Source organism: Papio anubis, chromosome 1 (genome assembly GCF_008728515.1).
Source record: "Papio anubis isolate 15944 chromosome 1, Panubis1.0, whole genome shotgun sequence".
Classification (NCBI taxonomy): Eukaryota; Metazoa; Chordata; class Mammalia; order Primates; family Cercopithecidae; genus Papio; species Papio anubis.
Genome location: NC_044976.1, coordinates 149407159 through 149433659, shown reverse-complemented (window position 1 = coordinate 149433659; position 26501 = coordinate 149407159). Strand labels below are relative to the sequence as shown.

The following is a 26501-nucleotide window of genomic DNA, read 5'->3' as shown; positions in this document are numbered from 1 at the left end:
TTCTCCATGAGTCTTGCATTCAAATTCTCCCCCAGAGAGTATCCTGTATAGGGTGTTCCACCAGATACCTCACAAGACACTGACCTCCTTCACGCCCAGCCCATAGATGGCCTCCCTTTGTTGGGTGCTGACCCCTGAGCAGTCAGCTGTAGCTGGGCTGCAGGGCCACAGGATCTATGCACAGGAACCCACCCATAGCTATTTAGCTTGGAAGGTACAACCAACTCCCACGGTCCAAATGGGACCATGGGTATCCTTCAAAACCTGGTGGGTGAAAATACATCCACTGTCATGAGCTGCTCATAACTGCAGTGGCAATGAGTACCAGCCGACTACATTCTAACGGGGTTTGAAAAGATCACAAGATAAAACTGAAGGAACTCTGAAGTGACTGATTTGTTGCATAACATCTGAATCTAATTTTTAAGAGTTGATAGGGACCTAAAAGGCCATCTGGCCCAACTCTACTCTTTGTACAACAATCCAGATCCCACAGCCAGTAACTGGCACAATCAGAATGAGAGAGTCTTAGAGTCCTGGCTCCTAGCCCAATGCTCTTTCCCTACACAACTGTGAGCAATAATATTTAAAATTACAGTCATCAATAATAAAAGATGTAATTGAAATAATATAACTTCGTAACAAGTAGAGAAGTCTGAAATACTTTTTCTCTTTTTTTTTAAGAGACAAGGTCTCACTCTGTCACTCAGGCTGGAGTGCACTGGTATGATCATAGCTCACTGCAGCCTTGAACTCCTGGACTCAAGTGGGGTCTGGCTCTGTCACTCAGGCTGGAGTACAATGGCATGATTTTGGTTCACTGCAACCTCCACCTCCCAGGCTCAATCAATCCTCCCATCTCAGCCTCCTGAGTCGCTGGGACTACAGGTACGTGCCACCATACCCAGCTAATTTTTGTATTTATTGTAGAGATGGGGTTTCATCATGTCACCCAGGCTGGTCTAGAACTCCTGCACTCAAGCAATTTACCCACCTCAGCCTCTTAAAATGCCAGGATTACAGGCACGAGCCACTGTACCTGACCTGGAAAACTTTTTTTTTGCTTTTTTTGTTTTTTTCTTTTTTTTTTGAGATGGAGTTTCACTCTTGTTGCCCAAGCTGGAATGCAATGGTGCAATCTCGGCTCACTGCAACCTCCGCCTCCTGGGTTCCAGCGATTCTCCTGCCTCAGCCTCCCGAGTAGCTGGGATTACAGGTATGCACCACCCCATCCAACTAATTTTTTGTATTTTTAGTAGAAACAGGGTTTCACCATGTTAGCCAGGCTGGTCTCGAACTCCTGACCTCAGGTGATCTGCCTGCCTCAGCCTCCCAAATTGCTGGGATTACAGGGGTGAGTCACGGCGCCTGGCCCAGAAAACTTCTAAGACAAACTCTATACTACATCCAGGCTGAACAATATAATAAAAAGGAACAATAACTGGCATTTGTGGACAGGTGTATCCACTCTGCATTAAGCCAGATAAACATGATTTGAAATGTTTTGCCTTCATGATGGCCTTGGTTAGGGAAAGAGATGAAGTTCTCCCTACATGTCCTTGAAAATTCTAAAAATAGGAATAAAACAAAAAGGTCACATGCCAATTCCATCACTGCAACTCATCTGGTAGAGGTACTTGGAACAAATTACTCTCATGGGAACACTGACCAAAAGTCTTCTCTTCTGTTTTACTCACAGAAGCCAAGTTTAGCTTCTTTACAGGGCTCTTCTTGATCCACAAATAGGAGTGTGATCTAAATAAAAACTGTAAAACTATTTACTTATCCTCCACACTTGCTATAAGTAACACTCCAATTCTAAAACTAGACACCATTATACTTTATCATAAAAAAAAAAAAAAAAAAGGTGCTGGTTATTTGATAAAATGTCCCACGCACTCTGTAGTGAGAAAACTGAACACTGGCTTTTTGTGGCAAACTGGATGAATGTGCTTTAAAAGTACACATCCTTTAAATGAATGCAAACTCAGGGTAGTAGGAAGACAAAAATAATGCACAAGATGTCCCAGGGAAAGGTAGTTTATGTGCTTTGTAAAACCCATGACAGAATTCCTTCAAAAACCCCGAACTTGTCCCAGAATGCAAGTTTATCCACTAAGGGGATCTGTGATGGGCAATTCAGTTCTTGAAAATATCATGGAACCTCTATTCAGAGGAAAGGGGCTTGGCTCTCTGCTGTAATCCTGTGAAACTCCACCTTGCAGGGAGCACTGAGCTAAGAGGCATTCTGAATTTTTTGCCTACCTTTTTTTTCTGTTGTTTAGTGTGGTCAATTTTGTTTCTTCTTTTTTAGATATAATTTACATACCATACAATTTACCCTTTTAAAGTAAATATATTCAGCAGTTTTTAGTATATTCACAAGATGTATAACCACCACCACTATCTAATTACAGAAAATTTTAATTACCCAAAAAGAAACTCCATACCTGAGAGTGGTTACTTCCTCTTTCCTGGCAACCACTAATTTAATTTCTGTCCCTATGGATTTGCCTGTTCTGGACATTTCACATAAAGGGCATCATATATGTGGCTGTATCTGACTTCTCTCACTTAATATAATGTTTTCAAGATACAGCCAGGCGTGGTGGCTCACGCCTGTAATCCCAACACTTTGAGAAGCTGAGGTGGGAGGATCACCTGAGGTCAGGAGTTCAAGACCAGCCTGGCCAACATGGCAAAACCCCGTCTCTACTAAAAATACAAAAATTAGCTGGTCATGGTGGCACATGCCTGTAATCCCAGCCACTTGGGAGGCTGCGGCAGGAGAATCACTTGAACCCAGGAGGCAGAGGTTGCAATGAGCCGAGATGGCACCACTGCCCTCCAGCCTGGGCAACAAAGAATCTTGTCTCAAAAAAAAAATTCATCCAAGTTACAGCATGCATCAGTTCCTCATTCTCTTTTTTTTTTTTTTTTCTTTTTTTTTGAGACGGAGTCTCCCTCTGTCACCCAGACTGGAGTGCAGTGGCACCATCTTGGCTCACTGCAACCTCTACCTTCTGGGTTCCAGTGATTCTCCTGCCTCAGCCTCCTGAGTAACTGGGATTACAGGTACACACCACCACATCTGGCTAATTTTTCATATTTTTGGTAGAGACGGGGTTTCACCATGTTGGCCAGGCTGGTCTTGAACTCCTGATCTCAAGTGATCCACCCACCTCAGCCTCCCAAAGTGCTGGGATTACAGGTGTGAGCCACCGCGCCCAGCCAGTTCCTCATTCTTTTATTGCCAAATAATATTCTATTGTGTGAATGTACCATTTTACTTATCCATTCATCAGCTGATAGTCATTTGGCTTATTTCACTTTTTGGCTATTACAAATAAAGCTTCTATGAACATTCAGGTACACGTTTTGGGGAGATTTAAGTTTTCATGTAGACGTAAGTTTTCATTTCTCATGAATATACACCTAGGAGTGGAATTGCTGGCCCATATGGTAACTCTGTAGTTAACCTTTTGAGGAACTGCCAGACTATTTTCCACAGCAGCTGCACCACTTTACATTCCCACCAGCAACGTATGGGGGTTCCAATCTCTCTATATCCTTGCCAAAACTTATTATCCATTTTTAAAAATTATAACCATCCTAGTGGGTGTGAAGTGGTATCTCATCGTGATTTAGAGCTGCATTTCCCTGATGACTAATGATGTTGGCATTATTTCATGTGCTTCCCAGTCATTTGTATATCTTCTCTGGAGAAATGTCTATTCAGATTCTTTGCCCGTTTTTAAACTGAGTTTTATTTGTCTCTATTGTTGAATTGTAGGCGTTCTTTACATATTCTAAGTATCAGTCCCTTATCAGATATACGATTTGCAAATACTTTTTCCCATTCTGTGGGCTGTCTTTTCACTTTCTTGATAGTGTCCTTTGATACACAAAAGGTCTTCTTTTGTGGGGGAGGGGAATGGAGTCTCACTCTGTCACCCAGGCTGGAGTGCAACAGCACAAGCTCAGCTCACTAGAACCTCCGCCTCCTAGATTCAAGCAATTCTCCTGCCTCAGCCTTCTGAGTAGCTGGAATTATGGGCATGGGCCACCACACCTGGCTGACTTTGTATTTTTAGCAGAGGCAGAGTTTCACTATGTTGGTCAGGCTGGTCTCAAAATCCTGCCCTCTGGTGATCCACCCGCCTCGACCTCCCAAAGTGCTGGAATTACAGGCGTGATCCACCATGCCCAGCTAAGGTTTTCATTTTGATAAGGTCCAATGTATGAATTTTTTGTCTATCCCATTATATACAGTTGTTTTCATGGAGAACTGATTGTAATGACTAATTAACCGAGGGTTTTCCTCAGTTTGATTACATCTCTGATGTAAGAAAGTGCTTATTCTATTAGCATGTCTGATGCATTTCTCCCTTTGAACAGAATACTAATTGGTTCTGATTCAGTTGATAGACAGGAAATGAATAGACTAAAGCTTTTAGTGCATTTTGGTATGGAATTATGTATTCCAGGGAATAAAACTGATTTACAACCCCGCATGTTTGGGTGCTTAACTTGAACCTCTGCTGCACTGTCCTCCTTTCTTGCAGCTCCTACCTCCAGGCCCTCCATTCAATTCCTTTTCCAGCCCCAGCTCCTCTTTTGTCCCCCAAATGGGGATGTTTGTGAGGCTCAGTCTTCATAGCCCCCCTGCTCATTTTCCATCTGTTCCTGTGACCCTGCCCCCATGGGATTTCTCCAGGTTGCACAACTCCAGCCCTCCCTTCTCTCCTGTCCATCCTGCATCTGTCATTGCCTCTGGGCCATCTCGACTTCAACTGACTGTATGCCAACAACAGATAGGCTTTTTTTTTGAGACAGGATCTCACTCTGTTGCCCAGGCTGATGTGCAGCAGTACAATCTCAGCTCACTGCAACCTCTGCCTCCTGGGCTCAAGCGATTCTCCCACCTCAGCCTCCCAATTAGCTGGGATTATAGGTGCATGCCATCATGCCCGGCTAATTTTTGTGTTTTTTGTAGAGACGGGGTTTTGCCATATTGCCCAGGCTGGTCTTGAATTCCTGGCCTCAAATGATTCACCCATCTCAGCCTCCCAAAGTGCTCGGATTACAGGCGTGCCACCACACCTGGCCATCTTCTTTTCTGAGCCATTTGCCTCTCTAGGCTTCATCTCTATGCAGTATCATTCTCCCATCCGCCTGGCTTCCAAATTAAGAATGCTCTTTGATTTTTCCTTCTCCCCCTCCGCTACAGCAAAGCAGCCTCTCACATCAGCCTTTGCCGCAGCATGGTTGTCTCCCTTTGCCTTAATCCAGCCACATTCATCTCCTGAATCCCCACTTTACTCCTCTTACTGTCCTGTTCCAATCCTTTTAAATACCCCCTGCTCCCTACTAGATAATGTACAGACCCTGACACTCAGACCCCTCCACAATCTGACCAAGTCTCTTTCCTACCTCACCTCCCTCTACTTCGCTCACCAGCCCTCTGCCCCAACCACACCGTGTTATTCATGATCTCCAACATGTCCTATTTTATTCCCATCTCTATACAGTTGCTCATGTAATCTCCCTTCCCTAGCCAGTCTCTTCTTTTTCACCTACGTGTTACCTTTCCTTCAGAGTAATCCCACCTTCACAAACCAGCCAGCCTTCCTTCCTTTTTTTTTCCCCCCAAGTAGCTGGGACCACAGGCGTGCATCATTCCTGGCTAATTTTTGTATTTTTATTTTTTGAGATGGAGTCTTGCTCTATCACCCAGGCTGGAGTGCAATGGCACAATCTCGGCTCACTGCAACCTCTGACTTCCCGGCTTCAAGCAATTCTTCTGCCTCAGCCCCCCGAGTAGCTGGGATTACAGGCACCCGCCACCATGCCCGGCTAGTTTTTTTGGTATTTTTAGTAGAGACGTAGTTTCGCCACATTGGCCAGGCCGGTCTCGAACTCCTGATCTCAGGTGTTCTGCTCGCTTTGGCCTCCCAAAGTGCTAGGATGAGCCACAGCGTGAGCCCCTTCACATGTGAGCCACAGGGCCAGGCCACTTCATTCATTCTGAAGCATCTGACTCTACCATTTCTTTGGCCCTCATTCATTCATTCCAGTTGGCTCACTTGCTCCTAGATGAGATGCTGTCCTGCTCTAAATCCCCACTGCTCTCCCCCATAGGACAAATAAGTACTGAGTACCTACAGTACTCATACTCCATAGACGTCTGAGTTCTACGGAGTCATACTTCCACACTACCACTACACTCCACACTAGGCACTGTAGTAACAGTAAAGGAGGAGAAGACAAAATCTGTGTGCCTCACAGAACTTGTGGGGCACTGCCAAGGGGTGGATAACAATTAACTGAATAATTAAACTCAATAAATGTGACCTATCAACTGTGTTAACTGTTACAAAGGAAAGCATATCACAGGGAGAAAGGGACCTCATCAGGGAAGTCAAGGAAGGCTCAGAAGGAGGGAAAAGTTCTTCCTTTGGTAACTGGCCTTCTGTCTCTATGTGTCTGAGCTCCTGGAGGAACTTACTCACCCTCTTTGTGGTGTTAGCACTTGGCATAACAAGTGAAGCAGTCCTGAAGTGATCTGCTACAGGGAGGGGAGAATTTGGAGCAGGAAAGCTCTCATCTAGGAACAACTGAGCCAGAGTCAAGACACCTTCGGAGGTAGCCCTGAGTGCAGATTTGAGCCCTGCCACTTATGAGCTCTGAGCATGTTCCTTAACGTCTGTGCCTTGGGTTCCTCATCTATAAACTAGGACTAACCATTCACCTCACAGAGTGGCCGTGAAGATTACAGGATAAAGTGTATATAAAAAGTCCTACAGGCTCGAAGCGGTGGCTCACACCTGTGATTTCAGCACTTTGCGAGGTCAAGGTAGGAGGATCACTTGAGCCCAGGAGTTTGAGACCAGCCTGGGCAACACTGAATGACCCTGTCTCTAAAAAAAAATTTAAAAATTAGCCAGGCATGGTGGCACACACCTACAGTCCCAACTACTTGGGAGGCTGAAATGAGCCATGATCACACCACTGCACGGTAGCCCAGCCCACAAAGCAAGGTACCATCTCAAAAAAAAAAAGCCCTACACAGGCCTAGTACATGAAAGCACTCTCAAAATGGCAACTACTATCGTTACCATTATTATTATTATTATTATTATTATTATTATTATTATTAGAAGAAGACTCAAAGGGGCCGAGCATGGTGGCTCACGCCTGTAATCCTGGCACTTTGGGAAGCTGAAGAGGGCGGATCACTTGAGGTCAGGAGTTTGAGACCAGCCTGGCCAACATGGCAAAACCCCGTTTCTACTAAAAATACAAAAATTAGCCAGGAATGATTGCAAGTGCCTATAACCCAGCTACTCGAGACGCTGAGGCATAAGGAATGCTTGAACTCAGGAGGTGGTGGGTGCAGTGAGCCAAGATCATGCCACTGCATTGTAGCCTGGTTGACACAGCGAGACTGTCTCAAAAAAAAAAAAAAAAAAAAGACTCAGAGGCAAGAAATGAGCTCTGAGAGTTTTGTATCAGTCCATCAAATTTGAGCCAACTCACTACTGACCCAGCCAAATAGACTCCTGAGATCTGGATCTTCCGTGATTTAGAAAGGAGATGAGCCTAGCCCATCTGGTTCCCCCAAAGCAAGTGGGAATGCTCTTTGCCAGTTGAACTTCCCAAACATTTACAGTTGTAATATCCAAGATCGCTAGTCACAGGTCAACATAACAGACTTACTTAATAATCATGAAAATGATTCCCAAAATTTGCTCTGCCTGAGGCCTGGCTTCCTATTCTGATTGACCCCCGGCTTTGCAGCCTCAGGAATCTGAGGCAAAAGAGAGGCTGCTAAGGTCCAAGGTCATTAGGGCCACCTCCTGATTTACCTGGGCACTTCTCTATGAAAGGAAACACAAAGGCGAGCCTCATCTTTCCAAGTCTGGCCCCCCTCCTCTTCTTCCTCCTACCTCCATCTATGCACTTCTGGTTGGGGGCAACAGGGTAGTGCATGGTGTGGTAGGCAGAATATAGGCTCCCAAAGATGTCCAAGTGTTAATCCTTAGAACCTGTAAATATGTCAAGTTGCATGGAAAAGGGGAATTAAGGCAGCAAATGGGACTAAGGTTGTTAATCAGCTGACTTTAAAGCAGGGAGATTATCCTGGGTTACCTGGGTGGGTCCGATGTGTTCACAAAGGCCCTTTAAACATGGGAAAAGGAGGCAGGAAAGTCAGCTTCAAAGTGAAGTGATGTGAGAAAGATTCGACCAGCCACTGCTGGTTTTGAAGCTGCAGGAAGGGGCCACAAGCCAAGGAATGCAGGAGGCCTCCAGAAGCTAGAAAAGGCAAAGACCAGGTTCTCTCCTCAAGCCCCTAGAATGGAATTCAGGCCTGCCAAGACAGCTTAATTTTAGCCCAGTGAGACCCATTTTGGACTCCTGACCTCCAGAACTGTAAGATAATAAATCTGTGCTTCTTTAAGTCACTAAGTTTGTGGTAATTTGTTATAGAAACAATGGAAAACTAATATACAGGTCTTTCAAGTTATTCTCCCGGGAGCCTTAGGGCTTTAGAGGAAATGCCTCATGTCAGAGGCAGGGTTAGCCACGCCACTATCTTTTACATATTGGGCTTTAATAAAAGAATGCTTAAAATATTGTTTTGTTTGAGTGATTTTGGTTTTTGTCTGTTTGGTGGAGGCAGGATCTCATTTTGTTGCTAAGGCTGGTCTCAAACTCCTGGCCTCAAGAGATCCTCCCATCTTGGCCTCCCAAAGTTTTGGGATTACCACCACTTAAAATAGTTTTTATAAGCCACTGATGTAGGCTAGGTGCAGTGGCTCACACCTGTAATCCCAGCACTTTGGGAGGCCGAGATGGGCAGATCACCTGAGATAAGGAGTTCGAGACCAGCCTGGCCAACATGGTGAAACCCCATCTCTACTAAAAATAAAAAAGTAGCCGGGTGTGATGGCACGCGCCTGCAGTCCCAGCTAGTCGGGAGGCTGAGGCAGGAGAATCACTTGAACCTGGGAAGCAGAGGTCGCAGTGAGCCGAGATTGTGCCACTGCACTCCAGCCTAGGTGACAGAGTGAGACTCTGTTTCAAAAAAAAAGAAAACACCACTGGGTCGGGCAGAGTTTGATTCAGTCTGTGTTTACCAGCTATATGACCTCCCCATGCTTTACTCAACCTCCCTAAGGTTGGGGGCCTCATCTGTAAAAGGAGGATAACCACCTCACAGGGTTGATGTGAGAATTAAATGGGGCAATGGGGTAGGACAGATCCTGGCACAGGGGAAGCAGTCAGGAAGTGTTAGCTGCCCTTCCAGCTTCCTTCCTTCCAGGCAGTTTTTTGTTGTTGTTTTTCTTTTTTTGGGGAGAGTCTCACTCTTGTCACCCAGGCTAGAGTGCAGTGGCATGATCTTGTCTCACTGCAACCTCTGCCTCCTGGGTTCAAGCGATTCTCCTGCCTCAGCCTCCCGAGTAGCTGAGATTACAGACACGTGCCACCACACCTGGCTAATTTTTGTATTTTTTAGTAGAGACAGGGTTTCACCATGTTGGCCAAGCTGGTCTCGAACTCCTGACCTCAGGTGATCCACCTGCCTCAGCCTCCCAAAGTGCTGGGATTACAGGCATGAGCCACCATGCCCAGTCCCTTCCATGCAGTCTTCTCTAAGGAGCAGGCAGAATCACATTAGTTCCTGTCTTGTTCCCCTCTCCCACAAACAGATGGGATCCACCCAAGAAGCTGAAGTCAGGCTGGGGCTTCATTCATTCACTCAACAAATCTTTATGGTGTGGTCAAGGCTAGGGTGGTGAGCCAAACAGACTGGTCTCTGCCCTCAGGGAGTTTCATTCTAGTGAAATCCCAGGCCACAGACCAATATGGGTCTATGGCCTGTTAGGAACTGGGCCAATACCGTAGCAGGTGAGCAGTGAGTGAGGATTACCGCCTGAGCTCCACCTCCTGTCAGATCAGCTGCAGCATTAGATTCTCATAGGAGTGCAAACCCTATGGTGAACTGCACATACAAGGGATCTAGGTTGTACCCTCCTTATGAAAATCTAACTATGGCTGATAATCTGAGGAACAGTTTCATCCTGAAACCATCCCCCAACTTCCATCTGTGGAAAAATTGTCTTCCACAGACCGGTCCCTGGTGCCAAACAGTCGGGGACTACTGTAGTAGAACAGACAGACATTAGTCAGACAAACAAACACACCATTCCAACAGCAATAGCTGGAAAGGAGAGGCGTGTGGACTATGAGACAGTGCTGGAGGGTGGGAGGTAATCTGGCCAGAAGGTTAGAGAAGGCTCTGTAGAAAAAAATGAGTGAGCTGAAAGCTGAAGAATGATTAGGCATTAACTATGTGATGAAGGAAAGTGAATTCCAGGCAGAGAAATAAAACAACAAAAAGGCCCTATGGTGAGAGGGAATGAGGCCTAAAATAAAAAAAGATCAGCATGACTGAGGGCCAGAGAAAAAGGGGATGAGGGGAAGGAAGGAATGGAGAGCTGCTCTGAAGTTCAGCTGCGTAAGTGGTAGTACCATTCCTGCAAACAGGAAATACTGGAAGAGGACCAAGCTGGGACTGAGAAGATCATGAAGTCAATTTTGGACATGTGGAGTTGAGGGAAGCTTTGAGAGATCCAAGCAGAACTATCACATGGGCAGTTGGAAATACAAGATTTATAAATTTGGAGTTTGTAGGTAATCTCTGGGCTGGAGATGTAAATATGGTAGTCATGTGTGAGCAAGCAGTAGCTGAAGCAGGGGAGCAGGCCTGGGTGGAACTGCCTATGAGACTGAAAGAAAGGGGCCTGCAACCAACATTCCATGCCCAAGAGCTGGAGAGTGACCGCAATGGAGCCTGGAAGGAGTGGCCTGAGAAGTGTTGCATCACAGAGGCTAAGGCAGTCGCGTGTATCCGGGAGGAAGAAGTAGTCAGCAGTCTCAAACATTGCCATAGGGCTCCATAAGATGCCAACTGACTGATGGGACCCTGCTTACCCAACTGAGCAGCATTACTGGATAGGCCTTGTATTTGAAAGGGGGTGCCTATTAGATCTTCTTTGACCTGGATATTAGAGGCTCACCTGCTAGCAGCTTCCAGGGAAAGAGGAACAGAAGAGCAGCGATCCAAAGCATTTGCCATTGTATGCAATGACCTGGCCTCAGGAAGTGGCTCAAATTGGAGTTAAGAGCAGATACCAGCCTAGACATAGCCTCTGTTCCAAGGCTGGTTAAATATGTATGGCTTTAAAACTAGGGCAATACTTGAGATCTGACACCAGGGTGCAGGGAAGGGGGGTCCTCCTCTCCCACAGTTGGCAAGGTGCCTGGACTGGGGCATCTGGCTGCAGCAACAGCACAGCAAAGCACCAAACCCACTCACCTGGTAAGACACCCGGACCTTGGACTTTGACCGTCTCCTTGTCCCGCTCGTCTGCCAGCTCTGAGTTCTCAACCACCTGGTCCAACTCCTCACTCAGCTAAAGGGAGAAGCAAAGAGAGCAAAGACGGGTCAGCTATGTCAGCCTTGCTTTTCTAGACTAGAATAAGAAAGCAGAAGTTGCTTCTCACTTATCGTCACCAAAAACCACATGATGTAGAATGCGTTACAGCAATTTTACAGATGAGGACACTGAAGCTCAGAAAGCTCAAGAAACTTTCTGCCCTCTATGTTCCTAGGACTACTGTAGCCAAGTACCACAAACCAAACAGCTGAAAACAGCAGAAATGTCTTCTCTCACAGTTCTGGAGGCTAGAAGTCTGGAATCAAGGTGTCGGCAGGGTTGGCTCCTTCTGCAAGTGGTGCGGGAATCTGTTCCATGCCTCTCTCCTGGCTTCTGGTGACAACCAGCAATCCTTGGCGTTTGTTGGCATGTAGAGGCATCCAATCTCCACTCTCCGTTGCCATCTTTACAAGGTGTGCTCTCTCTGTGTCTTCACATGGTCATCATCTTTAAGGACACCAGTCATGTTGGATTAGGGGCCCATCCTACTCCTGTATGACCTCATCTTCACTAATTACACCTGCAATGACCTCATTTCCAAACAAGGTCACAATCTGAGGTACCTGGGGTCAGGACTTCAACATATCTTTTTTAAGGAAGCACAATTCAACTCACAATATTTCTCATGGCCATAAAGGGAAAGATATAGCCAGGAGTCAAATCCAAGTTGGTCTAGTTCCAAAGCCCATGGTCTTAACCACTTCCCAAAGGAAGAGGAAATGCGGCTTAGAGTCTGCTGAGAGAAAAGAGGGAACAGTGAAGGTGGTGTCAGAGCTCTCTGTGGCACTCTGGCTGAAGTCCACCGACTTGGGCTGCAAATGGCAACACACAGCAGGAAGGACAGGCAGGCAGTCCATCACAGGGACAGGTGCTAATTACAATCAGCAGCCTGGTAGCCAGCAATCTCAACCTCACTTCATCAGTGGTCTCACCTGTCAAATGGCGACAATTATGCCACTGAGAAGGGTAGAAGGACGGAAAGGATACCATGATAATCAACAAGTCTCTGTAGGATTAAGGAGGAGGGCAAGAGAGGTCAAGACCAGAGCTTAGAAGAGAAGCCATCCCTGAATTGGGAGGAAGAGGGGACAGTTTTCCCAAGCATTTTCTCAGGTTCACAGCATTAGTGTTTAAGGGTTCAAGACATTTTCATTAAAAACTCACCTCCAAGAGACAAGTGAAAAACAGCTCTTATGGATCTATTCTTCTATCTCCCTCTCCACGACTCCATTCCTGCCCCTTAGAATCAGGCAAAATCTCCAATTTAAAGCACTCCAAGCACAAAAGAAAAGGCCAGGTGCAGGGCCTGACATGTTGGCTCATTCCTGTAATTCCAGCACTTTGGGAGGCCGAAGTGGGCGGATCGCCTAGGTCAGGAGTTCGAGACCAGCCTGGTCAACATGGTGAAACCCCATCTCTACTAAAAATATATAAATTAGCTGGGCATGATAGCACACACCTGTAGTCCCAGCTACTTGGGAGGCTGAAGCAGGAGAATCTCTTGAACCCAGAAGGCGGAGGTTGCAGCGAGCCAAGATTACGCCATTGCACTCCGGCCTGGGTGGCAAGAGTGAAACCCCATCTCAAAAAAAAGAAAGAAAAGAAGAGCAACCAGTGGGAAAGGGCAGGGAAGCTGGTGAAGGCACCAAGAGATATAAGCCACCAGTGGGAGCACAAATAAAGGGGTCCCAGAGGTCTCACTGGCCAAACGGAGAGGAGGATGTTAGTCCTGGGAAGTCTCAAAGTTCTCTGATCCAAGCCTCACCCAGGTCGACCCTGACCCAGGTGCTAACACACTCCCACTGAGTTCCCTTCTTGACTACCCGTAGCCATAATGAGCCTGCATCCTTGTCTGCCCCTGGCCAAATTCTCAGTATATCCCACCCTCCCCAGGGAAAAATCCCCTCTCAGCAAATAAACCTACTCAGAGCTAGGTACACTCACAGAACGGTTCAGGCAAGAAAGATGCCGGCCATTCTCTGGGTGGCCCCTTTCTCTGAAGAAGGGAGAGACAGGCACCACAGAACAGGCCTCTGAAGAAGGCAAGGGGAGGGCACCCTTCCAGTGCCTTCCACCTTGAAAATGCCTCCAAAGAGAAACTGTGTCTACCCTGGGCCTTGGCCCTGCAAGCGGGATAAGTGACTATATTTTAATAAACATTTTATAAGCCCTGCTAGGCCGGCTATGTGTGGACAGTGAGGCACATGTTCCTGCTAAGCCAGGACCCCCAAAGCACCCTAGACGCGGGAGCTGCCCACACGCTGTTAACAAGAGCTATCATTCACTGTGGGGTCACTATCTGCCAGACACTGAGCCAAGCACTTTCCACACCAACTTATCTAATCCCCAAACAACCCTGGGACGTAGGGACTTTTATTATCTTCATCTTTCAGACAAAGAAACTGAGGCTCAGAAAATTATGTGACTCAATAAAAGACACACAAATGGCAAGAGGCACAGCCAGGACACCAACATGGGCTTTCTGACTTGAAATCCCTAATTTATCCACTGTGCTCCACACCCTATAAACCTAAAAACTTTCAGACACATCTCTTTCCCCAGGATTCCCCCGCTGTTCAGGGTACAGAATCTAGGGGCCATGGAATCCACAGCACTGGCTAAAATCCCTCAGACTCCTTTCAGACAAAGAAAACAGATGGAATAAAGGGGATGGGAGGAGAAATATAGAAATTTGTCCAAGGCCAGGTTCCAGCCAAGATCCTACACTAAAAAATGGCAAGCCTTAGGTAGATCTTATCTACCTTCAACTTGGCTTCTCCCTCCACTGTAGGGCTAAGTCACCTGCTTTATATAGTCCACAGAGCCCTTCTGTGAATCACAGTCTTTTACAAAGGGAGATATGTACAGCAGTAACTATTGACTAAGACTGAAGGCAGCAGGTTCATATGAGAAGGACAGACAGAAATGCCAGACGGGTCTGGAAAGTGGACCCCTATGAAGCACATGGAACTTGCGGTAGCCCTTGACTTCTGGGGGCATTTTACCGAATGGAGCTTGGCGGAGGGTTGACGAAGAAATGGAGTGCATGCACAGAGGCAGCAGCACATTTTAAAACTGAGTTTCCACTGTGGCCAGACCCTAGGTGGGTAAGGAGGTGGCAAAGGTAATGGGAGACATGGCTGCTGTGCTGTACAGAGCTTTGGGAGCTTGCTGAGAAGTCTGGACTCTTCTGGGCAGACGAAGGGCAGCGTCAGGTCTGAGAAAAAAGGAATGCTCCGAGGTCAAGGCAGGGCCTCAAGGTAAATCTGGAGAGTATAAGAGACTGAAGGGAGCGATGGTAACACAGTATCACACTCAGAGGTTACAGCAAACACAAGGACACAAACTGGAGGAGGACCGATCTGGAACTGCCTGACCTTGGCCACTGAGGGGGCACGGTGGAGGGGCACAGAAGAGGACGGGTGCCAAAGATGACCAAGGTTTGGGGCCCGAGAAGTGGAGGAGGAGGAGGAGGAGGGCAGTTTCGCTAACATAGCTGGAGAAGTCAGGAGGCAGGGCTTGCCTGGAGGAAGCGCTGGACGCACAGCCTGCAGCGCAGGACAGGGTAGAGACAAAGAACTGGAAAGTGATAAAGTGGTGGGAGGAGGTGAGGCTGGAGGGAGAGACGAAGAAGAGCGAGAACCAGCAAAGTCCATGAAGGCACTTTTTCAAAGTTAGGCGGTCACCAAAAAACAGGTAATCAATCCTGTCACCAGCCGCGGGGACCGCGAGGCCTTAGGTTTGGAGGAGGAGGATGCCGACGACGCCGACCGCGCATCAGCTCTCGCTAGGAGGAGGGCGCGGGCGCTCCACTTGTTGCAAAGAACGCCGGGTTTCTCGGGGCCACCGGGCTGCCGCTCCGCCCCGGAGCGCGGAAGGCTGGGCCTCAGGTAGCTTCAATCATTCACCTGCTGGTTACGGGTCGCGGCGCCGGGGACCCTACTCTAGACTTCGGCCACGAGACCCGCAGCATATGGAGGAGGCTGGGCGCCCGCTCCGCCGCCCCGCTTCCTTCCTGCCCCTGGGCCGCTCCTCTGCACCCCCGGAGCCCTCCCTCGACGCACCCGCCCGTCCCTCGGAAGAGCCCTCTGCCGCGCAGCCCCTACAACCCCGACCCGCATCCGCCCAGACCCCCGGGACCCTGCTCCTCCGCCTCAAACTTCCCTTCCGTCTCTCACAACCTCGTACCTCCTGGTAGGATGTGGAGCGCTCCTGCCGGATCATGGCACAGACCAGAGCTTCGGCACACCTGAGACCGCCACAGCCCGCGGCGCCGGGAGGCAGCACTGCGGCCGCTGCACCGGGACCTACCGGCACAGCTAGGCGAAACCGGTCCGGAGGGGTGTCCCGGAGACCAGGCGTGGCGGTACTCGGCGCATGCTCCTGGTCGCTGCCGCCCGGGAGCCGCGAAAGGGTTGATGGGAAATGTAGTTCTGGACGGAGGCGCCCCTCACACTGGCTCTCACCCCGTGGGGCTGCAAATCTTGCATGTGACCCTGGGCCAGCTAAACTGGTCCTTAGACGCGTGCCTCTGCGTCTCTCACTTCCTCTCTTTGTTGGAAGGGGAGGGACGGAGGAGAGGAGTGGAAAGTGGAACAAAGTCAGATGAATAGGAGCCCCTAATCTGTAACTGCAAGAGGAAGCTTTGCCTGGCGGTTTAAAACCGTAACAAATGTCTGGAGAGCACTTTGTATGTTAGTTACAAAGCGCTCTCACTCACATTATGCCCTTGATTCTGCAAGGAACCCTGTAAGGAGGACATTTTTCTCCCTATTTTACAAATGAGGATACTGAGGTACTTTGTTTCAGAAAGGATGCTGGTGGGGCGGTAATCAAATGAAGAGTATTTCATCCAGGGGTAGACTGCGGAGCCCATGTTCTCTCCGTTATTCCAGGGCCAGGAGTACCCCTAGGTTCTTGTCCTGGCTCTGACCCTCTTAGGTCATGCAATGCTCTGAGCCCTCCTCTCCTCGCCTTAGAATGCAACTGCTAAACCCTGCTCTGCCTGACAAGGCCTATGAAAGCAGAAAGAAAGGATCGTGCAGAGAAAGCCCAAACACGCTGTTCAGCCACAGAAGAAGCCTCAAGCCCTAGATGTGGCGTAAAATCTGGTGTTGGTCCTGTGGCAGGGTGGACCTGAAGACCACATCTTCCTCTCCTCCCACTGCCTGAAACAGCTGTTGTGTGGGGGCCCTCAGCTCCTCAGTCGTGAAGCAGATAGAGGCTGCTTGTTGTGCCTTGGTGAATGCTGCTCTGTGTCCCTTGCAGCTGCAGCTTGGTAACCCCCCCACTCAGGCCACTGGGAGCCTCTTCTCTCCTCAGTGATAAGCAGACTAGCACCAGCCACATCAAAGAACCCTGGACCTCCTGCAGAATTAGCAGTGGGAGGTCCCCATCACCTCTCCTGACCACTCACCCCATCCCAGGCCTTCTGCTCTTACATCTGTTATATGGGACAATATATATAGTGCCTGACACATTGTAGGCACTCGACAAATGTTTGTTGAATTTATGAATGGAACACTGATTCCAGTCATTTCATTTAACAGTTGCTTACCAAACAAATTAACAACAGCAGACCACTAATTAAATTCTTTACTCTATTAATTATAATGGTACTTGATAGAACAAGTTCACACAATCATAGAATATTAGAGCTGGAAGGAACCAGAGAATTCTATTCCAACCCTATCATTCCTCTCTAGTCTTTGTTGGTGTGACCAAACTGGAAGATTATGGGCTCCCACATTTGAAGGAGATACTGGTTAATAAACTATAAAATATGGCTTAACAAATACAATGTGCTGGGCACTGGGATACAGAAATGGATAAGATACCCTTGGGTCCTGGCTTTTGTGGCTCTTTCACGCAAGTGTGAAGAGACAGACCATAAAAATGTAAATAGTGTTCTGTCATTGCTTCCCCCAGGTCCTCTCTCCCATTCCTTCATGAGCACACACCAGTCAGGCTTTACTCCCCTCCACTCTACTGGAACAGTGCTTGTCAAGGTCACAAGTGACCTCAGTGTTGTCACATCAGATGGCCATTTTCCCATTCTCCTCTTTCTTGATTTATCAGCCACAGTGGACTTGGTTAATCCTCCCTCCTCCTTGATACATGTTCCTCCCTGGCTTCCAGGACACCACACACTCCCAGCCTGCTCCTACCTCACTTTGAAGCCCTCCTCACAGGGTTAACATGAATTCTGCAGAGAAATAGAGTTATAATTAAGCATTAATCAGGCTGTATTTTGACCCACTTCCTTGTAACCAAAAGTCATGTGGCACTAGATACTGACCATTTGCATCTCCACTGCTCCTATAGGTAGGATTTCTGACATTAGAATCATAAGGCTTTTGTTTAAGAATTGTTTAAGGCTGGACGCAGTGGCTTATGCCTGTAATCCCAACACTTTGGGAGGCCGAGGCGAGCAGATTGCCTGAGGTCAGGAGTTCAAGACCAACCTGGCCAACATGGTGAAACTTCATCTCTACGAAAAATACAAAAATTAGCCAGGCATGGTGGCGGGCACCTATAATCCCAGCCTCCCTAGCCTCCCTACTCAGGAGGCTGAGGCAGGAGAATCACTTGAACCTGGGAGGCGGAGGTTGCAGTGAGCCAAGATCATGCCATTGCACTCCAGCCTGGGCGACGAGAGCAAAATTCTGTCTCAAAAAAAAAAAAAAAAAATTGCTTAAGATGTTTTTCAGATCACAAATTCCAGTGAAACAGCTGACACCAACCAGTTTGAAGACACCAACAGAGGAATGGAATCAGCATGAGAATACAGCTGCTTCTTTCTCTGTCCCATGATTTCGTCCTGCTCTCTTTGACCAATCAGCAGTCTCCATACTTCAGCCTACTCCTTAAAAACCCTTAGAAAAGCCCCAAACTCCTTGAGAGAGGATTTGAGGTTTCCCTCCATCTCCTTGATTGGAGGCCCTATTAGTAAGCCTCTTTTTCTACTGCAACCCCCTGTCTTGGCATATTGACTTGCTGCACACATCAGGCAACAGGCCTATTACAGTTACAGTTACTGCTCCTTCTCAGCCTCTCTGCTGGCTTCTCCTCATCTCAACTCTATAGGGTGGCCTTTCCCAAAGCTAAGTTTGTTATTGTTGTTGTTTTGAATTTTTTTTAGATGGAGTCTCGCTCTGTCACCCAGGGTGGAGTGCAGTGCGGCGATCTTGGCTCACTGCAACCTCTGCCTCCTGGGCTCAAGTGATTCTCCTGCCTCAGCCTTCCAAATAGCTGGGATTACAGGTACCTGCCACCACACCTGGCTAATTTTTGTATTGTTAGTACAGACAGGGTTTCATCATGTTGGCCAGGCTGGTCTCGGACTCCTGACCTCAAGTGATCTGTCTGCCTCAGCCTCCCAAAGTGCTGGGGGAGTTATAGGCGAGAGCCACCATGCCCAGCCCCAAAGCTAGTTTTCCATCTCCTTTCTGTGAACTCCGTAGGGGCTAGTGAAGTGGTCACCTCTAGCCTCATGGCTTGAATTATCATCTATACCCTAAAGATTCCTGTTATAATTGACTTGTGTCCCCCCAAAATATGTTGAAGACCTAGACCTCAGTATCTCAGAATGTGACCTTAGATGGAAATAGGGTCATTGCAGATGTAATTAGGAGGAGGTCATATTGGAGTAAGGTGATCTCTCAATCCAATATGACTCGTCCTTATAAAAAGATAGAAGGCATGGGCCAGGGTGGTAGGATGCTAATATATCTGGGGGATGTCAAGAGAGGCCTCCTGATGGCAGTTACTTTTGAGTTGAGACCTGAATGACAAGAAGGGACCAGCACATGATAGTCTGTGTGGGTACAGGCAGAAGGCACAGGTACGACACACAGGCTCTAGGCTGAAGCACAAGCAGAAGGCAGTGTCAGTGGAGAGGACAACTGGGGTCATGTAGTGTAACCACCTGATGGGTTCTTCCTGCCTGCTGTATAGACAATATCAGTTCACTGAGACCATGGCATTGCAGTAAAGAAAGAGTTTGACTGAGGCCACAGGGAGACAGAGTTATTACACAAATCAATCTCCTCGAGCATTTGGGGGCCAGGGGTTTTCAAAGGTAGTTTGTGGGATGGGGTATGGGTGGCTAGGCCATGGGTGCTTGCTACTGATTGGCTGGGGTTGCAATCATAGGGGTGTGGGAAATGATCTTCCAGTGAGCTTACTCACTGCTGGGTGGGGCCACAGGAGTGACTGGTGGGTCCAGGTAGAGCCATCAGTGTCAGACATGCAAAAAACCTGAAAAGACATTTCAAAAAGCCAAACTGAGGTTCTACAATAGTGATGTTATCTGCAGGAGTAATTGGGGAAGTTGCAATGTCTTGTGACCTCTAGAATAATGGCTGGCAATCATTTACATCTATACCTTAGCAGGAGGCACTTTCAGGAGTCAGGGCAAGGGAGAAGCCGGGGCTTTTCTTTCCCTATTCTCTGCCTCTTGCAGTTTCCCTTCCATGGCTCCAGCCTCTGATACAAAGGCTTTTTGTGGTCCTAGCTTCAGCCAGGTTAACCCAGGCCCGTAGACTCTAATGAACACCACTGTTGCCCAGCGTGGTAGCTCATGCCTGTAATCCCAGCATTTTGGGACGCTGAGGTGGGCGGATCACCTGAGGTCGGGAGTTTGAAGCCAGCCTGACCAACATGGAGAAACCCTGTCTCTACTAAAAATGCAAAGATTAGCTGGGCGTGGTGGCGCATGCCTGTAATCCCAGCTACTTGGGAGGCTGAGGCAGGAGAATCATTTGAACCCAGGAGGTGGAGGTTGCAGTGAGCCGAGATCGTGCCACTGCACTCCAGCCTGGGCAATAAGAGCAAAACTCCATCTCAAGAAAGATAAATAAATAAAAATAAATAAACGCCACTGTTACCCTTCCATTGGCTGGAATGGTGACTACTGCTGTTGATACTCTCTGGGTTGCCTCAGGGTTATTGTCTCAACTTCTTTCATCACCTGTGTAACTGGCTCCCTGTATTCAGCCATTCTGTTCTGTTCAGAATAGTTTCTATTTTGCAAGGGAGAGCATCAGGATAAATAGCTAATGCATGCGGGGCTTAATACCTAGGTCATGGGTTGATGCAGCAAACCACCATGGCACACGTTTACCTATGTAACAAACCTGAACATTCTGCACATGTATCCCGGAACTTAAAATAAAATAAAATATTTTGAAAAAGAATACTTTCCATTTTTCTTGCCGGTGACTAATTCCAAGTGCTTTGGAAAAATATGTCTCGGTTCAAGTAGAAAATGACAATCAGAGTGGTGCCTGGAGAAATCCAAGGGCATATGAGCATGTTTTTCATGTATAGACATCCTCAGCATCTCAGGAAGTGGGGAGCTATATGGGAGCAGTAGAAATTAGAAGGGTCTTTTGGCTTAAAGATGTTCCTTACAAACAGAACTGTAGAAAGAGAAAGGGCCCAAGCAGAGAATTAGCACAAGGTATGACAGGGATGTTATCGTGACATGCATCAGGAAGGGGATGATATTCTATTAGGGGGTTTTCAAAGGTCTCCTCCATCCCAGAGATCTTGTGACACAGTGTAATGTAGGTACTGCACTTTGAGCTTCACAATCCACTACCATTGTTAGTTTTAACACAGTCCTATGAAAGACGCAGGCTGGCATGTTACTAATGCAGAAATTGAGATTCAGAGTAAAGTTAATGGACATAGATCCTGTTTAAGTTACTCTGCACTAGAAGCCCATCCTGTTAAATAAGTAAAAATATAAACGTTTGGTATAGTTGCTGGGAGGAAGGATAGCCTGATGATTAGGGCAGGGTGTAGGACACATGGCCTGTGCTTGACTTGGCTCTGTCACCTACTGTGAGAGCTAGGCGAGGTACTTGAAGTCCCCTGACATAGTAATGGTTATGTCCCAGAGTTAAAGTGAGGATTAAATGAGCTTATAAACATTGAAGTGCTGAAACCAGTACCTGGCACACAGTGAGCCCTTCTCTGGTCTCCTTTGCCAGTTCTACCAACCACCAAATTTAGGAGCTCAGTCCCCTCCGTCCACATGCAATTCCCTTGGCGATCTCATCCATTCCCGTGGCTTTACATACCACATCTATGCCAGTGAATTCCAAAATTTCTATCTCCAGCCCAGAACTCTCCCCTCATTCTAGACTTGTATATTTAATTGCCAATTTGATATGTTCAGTTAGATGTCTAACACACATCACAAACTGAACAAACCCCAGATTGATCTTGATCTTCTCCTCCAAAATCTGCTCCTATGTCAATAAATGGCAATTCCATCTTTCTAGTTACTCAGGCCAACAACCTTGAACTTACCTTTGACTCCTCTCTGTTTCTCACATCCCAAGTCTCATCTGTCAGCAAATTCTATCAGCCACATCTTCAGAACATATCCACAATCAACCACTTCTCACCACCTCCCCAGGCACCACCCTGGTCCAAGCAGCCATCATCTCCCACCTGGATTATTGCAGTAGCCTCTCGGCTTCAGCCAGAGTTGTTCCATTAACATTTAAACTTATTCTGTCACAGGTGTCCTAACCAGAATGACTCCATCTTGAATAAAGGCCAGAAAAGAAAAACAAACAAAAAAACAAAAACTGCTGGGTGACTTTCTCAGGAAGTTAGGCACTGTTTATCACAAGATGTCTAAGGTTGAGGAAACAAGTTAACGGAAAAAGGCATTCTTAGTTTAAAAATGGGTTTTACGGCCGGGCGCGGTGGCTCAAGCCTGTAATCCCAGCACTTTGGGAGGCCGAGACGGGCAGATTACGAGGTCAGGAGATCAAGAGCATCCTGGCTAACACGGTGAAACCCCGTCTCTACTAAAAAATACAAAAAGCTAGCCGGGCGAGGTGGCGGGCGCCTGTAGTCCCAGATACTCGGGAGGCTGAGGCAGGAGAATGGCGTAAACCCGGGAGGCGGAGCTTGCAGTGAGCTGAGATCCGGCCACTGCACTCCAACCTGGGTGACAGAGCGAGACTCCGTCTCAAAAAAAAAAAAAAAAAAAAAAAAGGTTTTACTCTAATGATACTATTAACAGTACACCCATAAATTCTTACTGAAATCAATAGTTACACAAGAGAATATCCTGTCACAAGCTGGTCACAGGACTCTATAATAAAGTACACTATTCTTAGCCCTCATATCCTATATAAGCTAGCATTACATTAAGGTACAGGCGTTCCCCCTCTTGCTTTCTGAGCATGCCCTACTCTGTAATAGAGTGGTTTCTAATAAACTATTTAAACTTTACTATACTCTGTGACTTGTCCTGAATTATTTCCCTGCAAGAGCCAAGAACCTGCTCTTGGGGTCTTGGATGAGACCCCTTTTCTGGTAACATTTTTCCCATTGCATCTCCACCGGAACCTTAATGAGGTGAGACACCCCCGCCAACCCAGAGGAAACATGCTGTGCAGCACCAATTGGCCAACTTTGGGTGAGTGATGGAATACATATATACATATACATATATATATATATATTTTTTTTTTTTTTTTTTGAGACTGAGTCTTGCTCTGTCACCCAGGCTGGAGTGCAGTGGCGAGATCTTGGCTCACTGCAAGCTCTGCCTCCCGGGTTCAGGCCATTCTCCTGCCTCAGCCTCCTGGGTAGCTGAGACTACACACGCCCGCCACGACGCCCGGCTAATTTTTTTTGTATTTTTAGTAGAGTCGGGGTTTCACCGTGTTAGCCAGGAAGGTCTCGATCTCCTGACCTCGTGATCCGCCCACCTCGGCCTCCCAAAGTGCTGGGATTACAGGTGTGAGCCACCGCGCCCGGCCGGAATATGTTTTTATACTGGTAAAGGACAGGGGCACCTGTCTAAAACTGAGTTAGAGGTCCAACTAGGAAGGGTTGGAGGCCCTCCACATCCTCATAGCTGGATATGGATTCAGCGTGACGGGATATTAACCATTACTCCCTTTAGATTAGCCCTCCTTGCAAACACGTGGCTGCTCATTAAAGGCTGCTACCTGCCAGTTTCCTGCTTGCTGTCTATGCTTTACTGCTGTGTTTTACTGCTGCTTTTCAGAGGCCTCACTTGACCAGTCGTGATTTTTTTTTTACTTTCACTTTCCTCATTTGCCTTCGGATTATCGGCTCTTCGCCTGTCTGCTCCCGCATACTGTTGAGATACATTGGGGATGAACGGTTCTGCAAGATTTACTTTCCCTATATGTAGCCCATTTACATGGATTATTTATCGCCTCCCCTTCTCTCGAAAGATTAATTGAAACTTGGTACTTCCGATTTTTTTTTTTTTTTTTTTGAGACAAATTCTTGCTCTGTGGCCCAGACTAGAGTGCAGTGGTGTGATCTCAGCTTACTGCAACCTCCGTCCGCCAGGTTCAAGCGATTCTCATGCCTCAGCCTCCCGAGTAGCTGAGACTACAGATGTGTGCCACCATGCCTGGTTAATTTTTTTATTTTTAGTAGAGACAGGGTTTTGGCATGTTGGTCAGGCTGGTCTTGAACTCCTGACCTCAAGTGATCCACCCACCTCGGCCTCCTCAAGTGCTGGGATTACAGGCGTGAGCCACCGCACCCAGCCAGTACTTACACATTTTAAATAAAAAATTCCAGGGTAACATGATTGAGCCAGGCAGCAGTTATGCCAGTCCCCTGTAGACAAACAGCTCTAGGATAGGGAATTGGAGATTCGGTTTTAGCAGTTCCTCTTCATCTGCTCATTAATCAAATGACTTTTCCTTCTTGGTTACAGACAGCAAGACCATGTAAGTCTCCTCCTGTTTGCCATCACTGTCCTGAGCCTGGACATTCCTTTCTGGGTCTGTGTCATTTCCCTTGCTTAGTGAGACATTTCTTTTGTCAAGTCCCCTATTGTGGTCTCTCTAGTGCAAATGGCTCAACTCATTATTTGGGTAATACGAATAGCTGAATTAAAGTGACCGCAGGGGCTGGGTGTAGTGACTCACACCTGTAATCCTAGCACTTTAGGAGGCCAAAGCAGGAGGATCATTTGAGCTCAGGAGTTCAAGAGCAGCCTGGGCTACACAGCAAGACCTTGTCTCTATTTTCATTTAAAAAAAAAAAAAAAAAGTGACCACAGGATCATTTTCCCTTGCTCATTTGGCTCTGAAAGCTCTTTCATCCTTTTTAGCGGAGCTCGGCCAGTGGCAGTACAATCTCATTCATGATGATCTCTACTTTCGCCTTTACCTGCTCCCCTCGTGGGTAACACAGCCTGAATCCTAAGAAGTTCGCCACTAGGGTAACATATTAGAGCACTGGGACCATTTTAAATTAGGTGGGCTTAAGAAAAAGAAATTTTTATTTTTATGTAATATTGTTTGGCCCTAATAGGGCCAAATAATAATGTTATTATTCCAAATAATAATAATGTTATTTGGAAAGTCAAGAAAAATGGCCACCTAATGGAACTACAGCCTTTAATAGTATACTTCAACTTGATTTGTTTTGCAAGCAGGGGGGAAAATGGGGTGAAATACCATACGTTCAAGCATTTTTGTTGCTTAGTCAGGCTAAAACTTTACAACAAGCATGTGCATGTTTAATGAAAACAAAAGAGGAAAAATAATTAGATATTCTAGATGATCTTTCAATGCAAGCCTCGGTCAGTTCCAATGCTTCAGGTGTATCTGCCCCTGTCCCTTCTAGCCCTTCTAGTAGTTCTATTGAGACCTCTTCATCTCCTCCTCCTTACCCTCTAGCCCTATTTTACATCTACCTCCTTCTGAGAGGCTCAGTCCTATTCTGTACCCGTTACTCCCTGAGGAACCCAGCCCCACCAGTACTACCCATAGTGGAGCCTCTTAGCAACTTTCAAAGGAAAATCTTTGCTTAGAAAAGTGGCAAATGGGAATAGGGCACTATAAGGGTATGGGTCCCTTTTTCTATGTCTGATTTGCCATTATGCAAAGAAAAATTTGGTTGTTTCTCTGAAGACCCAGGAAAATTTATAGATGAATTTGAGAAACTAACTCTGACATAATTTAGCCTGGCAGGATTTGCATATTTTGTTATTCACCTGCTGTACAGTGGAAGAAAAGCAATGGATTTTGGGAATAGCTAGGACACACACAAATGAAATGCTATCCCACAATTCTAATCGTACTATCTACAGGGCCTGGGGTACTGCAGTTTCTGATCAAAATCCAGGATGGAATGATCAAAGGAATAGTGAAGACAGAGAGGAGAGATCACATGATCACTTGTTTATTAGAAGGGATAAACACATGTATGAAAAATACCTGTTAATTATGATAACGTGAAGGAAGTTACCCAAGGTAAAGATGAGAATCTGGCTTTGTTTCAGGGACAATTGAGGTAATTAGGAAATATACTCATCCCACTTCAAAAGGGCAAACCTGATTGGGGGTACATTTTATAATTCAGTCTGCTCTTGATATCCACTGGAAACTGCAAAAAGCAACCTTGCGTACCCAGACTACTATGAACCAGTTTTGGGACATGGCATTTATGGTTTTTAATAACAAGGACAACACAGAGAAAGGAGAAAAACTTAAGACATTTTCTCAAAAGGGACAGCTCTTAGCTGTGGCCTTCAGTTTGCCACCCACATGGGGGTTGCCCTTACACTTCTCAGCCTTGGCAAGGGAAGCTAGAAGGCAGAAAGCCCCAATCTGGGCTTCCAGATCACCACAACTTGAATATAAATTAATGCGCTTGCTGTAAGAAAACTGGCCATTGGGAAGAGCGAATGCGCACCACTCACTCTTGGGTTTGCTCAGACATCCTTGGTTTAGGTGCTGAAGACCAAGAGTGACGGGGCTCAAGACCTTCCACTACAGCTCTCATCGGGCAACAAAACTATATATCTGGAGGATCCTGGGGTAACCCTTGAAGTGGCAGGTAACAATATTAATTTCCTTCTCTATACAGGGGCTGCTTGCTCTGTTTTGATGCATTATGAAGAGGTTTTATCATCCCGAGACTATATGGTCACAGGGATAAATGGACAAGCTCATAGGTGCTGTTTTAGCA

General features: G+C 46.9%; 1 protein-coding gene across 8 annotated transcripts in view; it reads right to left on the bottom strand.

Moving 5' to 3' along the window:
- The window catches only part of PACC1 (proton activated chloride channel 1), a 44330-nt gene extending 28439 nt beyond the window's left edge, over nt 1-15891 (bottom strand). For 3 of the 8 annotated variants that reach the window (XM_021933359.1, XM_003918786.3, XM_009199024.2), the window contains exons 1-2: nt 15693-15891; nt 11384-11480 (exon numbers count right to left, since the gene is read on the bottom strand). In XM_021933359.1, coding sequence (XP_021789051.1) covers nt 11384-11480; nt 15693-15728 — 133 coding nt within the window. In that variant the 5' untranslated portion in view covers nt 15729-15891. Of the gene's footprint in view, nt 1-11383; nt 11481-11741; nt 11936-12119; nt 12879-14851; nt 15533-15692 lie in introns of those variants that run through there. The other 5 variants (XM_021933357.2, XM_021933358.2, XM_009199025.4 and 2 more) reach the window with 5 other exon arrangements.
- Nucleotides 15892-26501: the final 10610 nt, after the last annotated feature.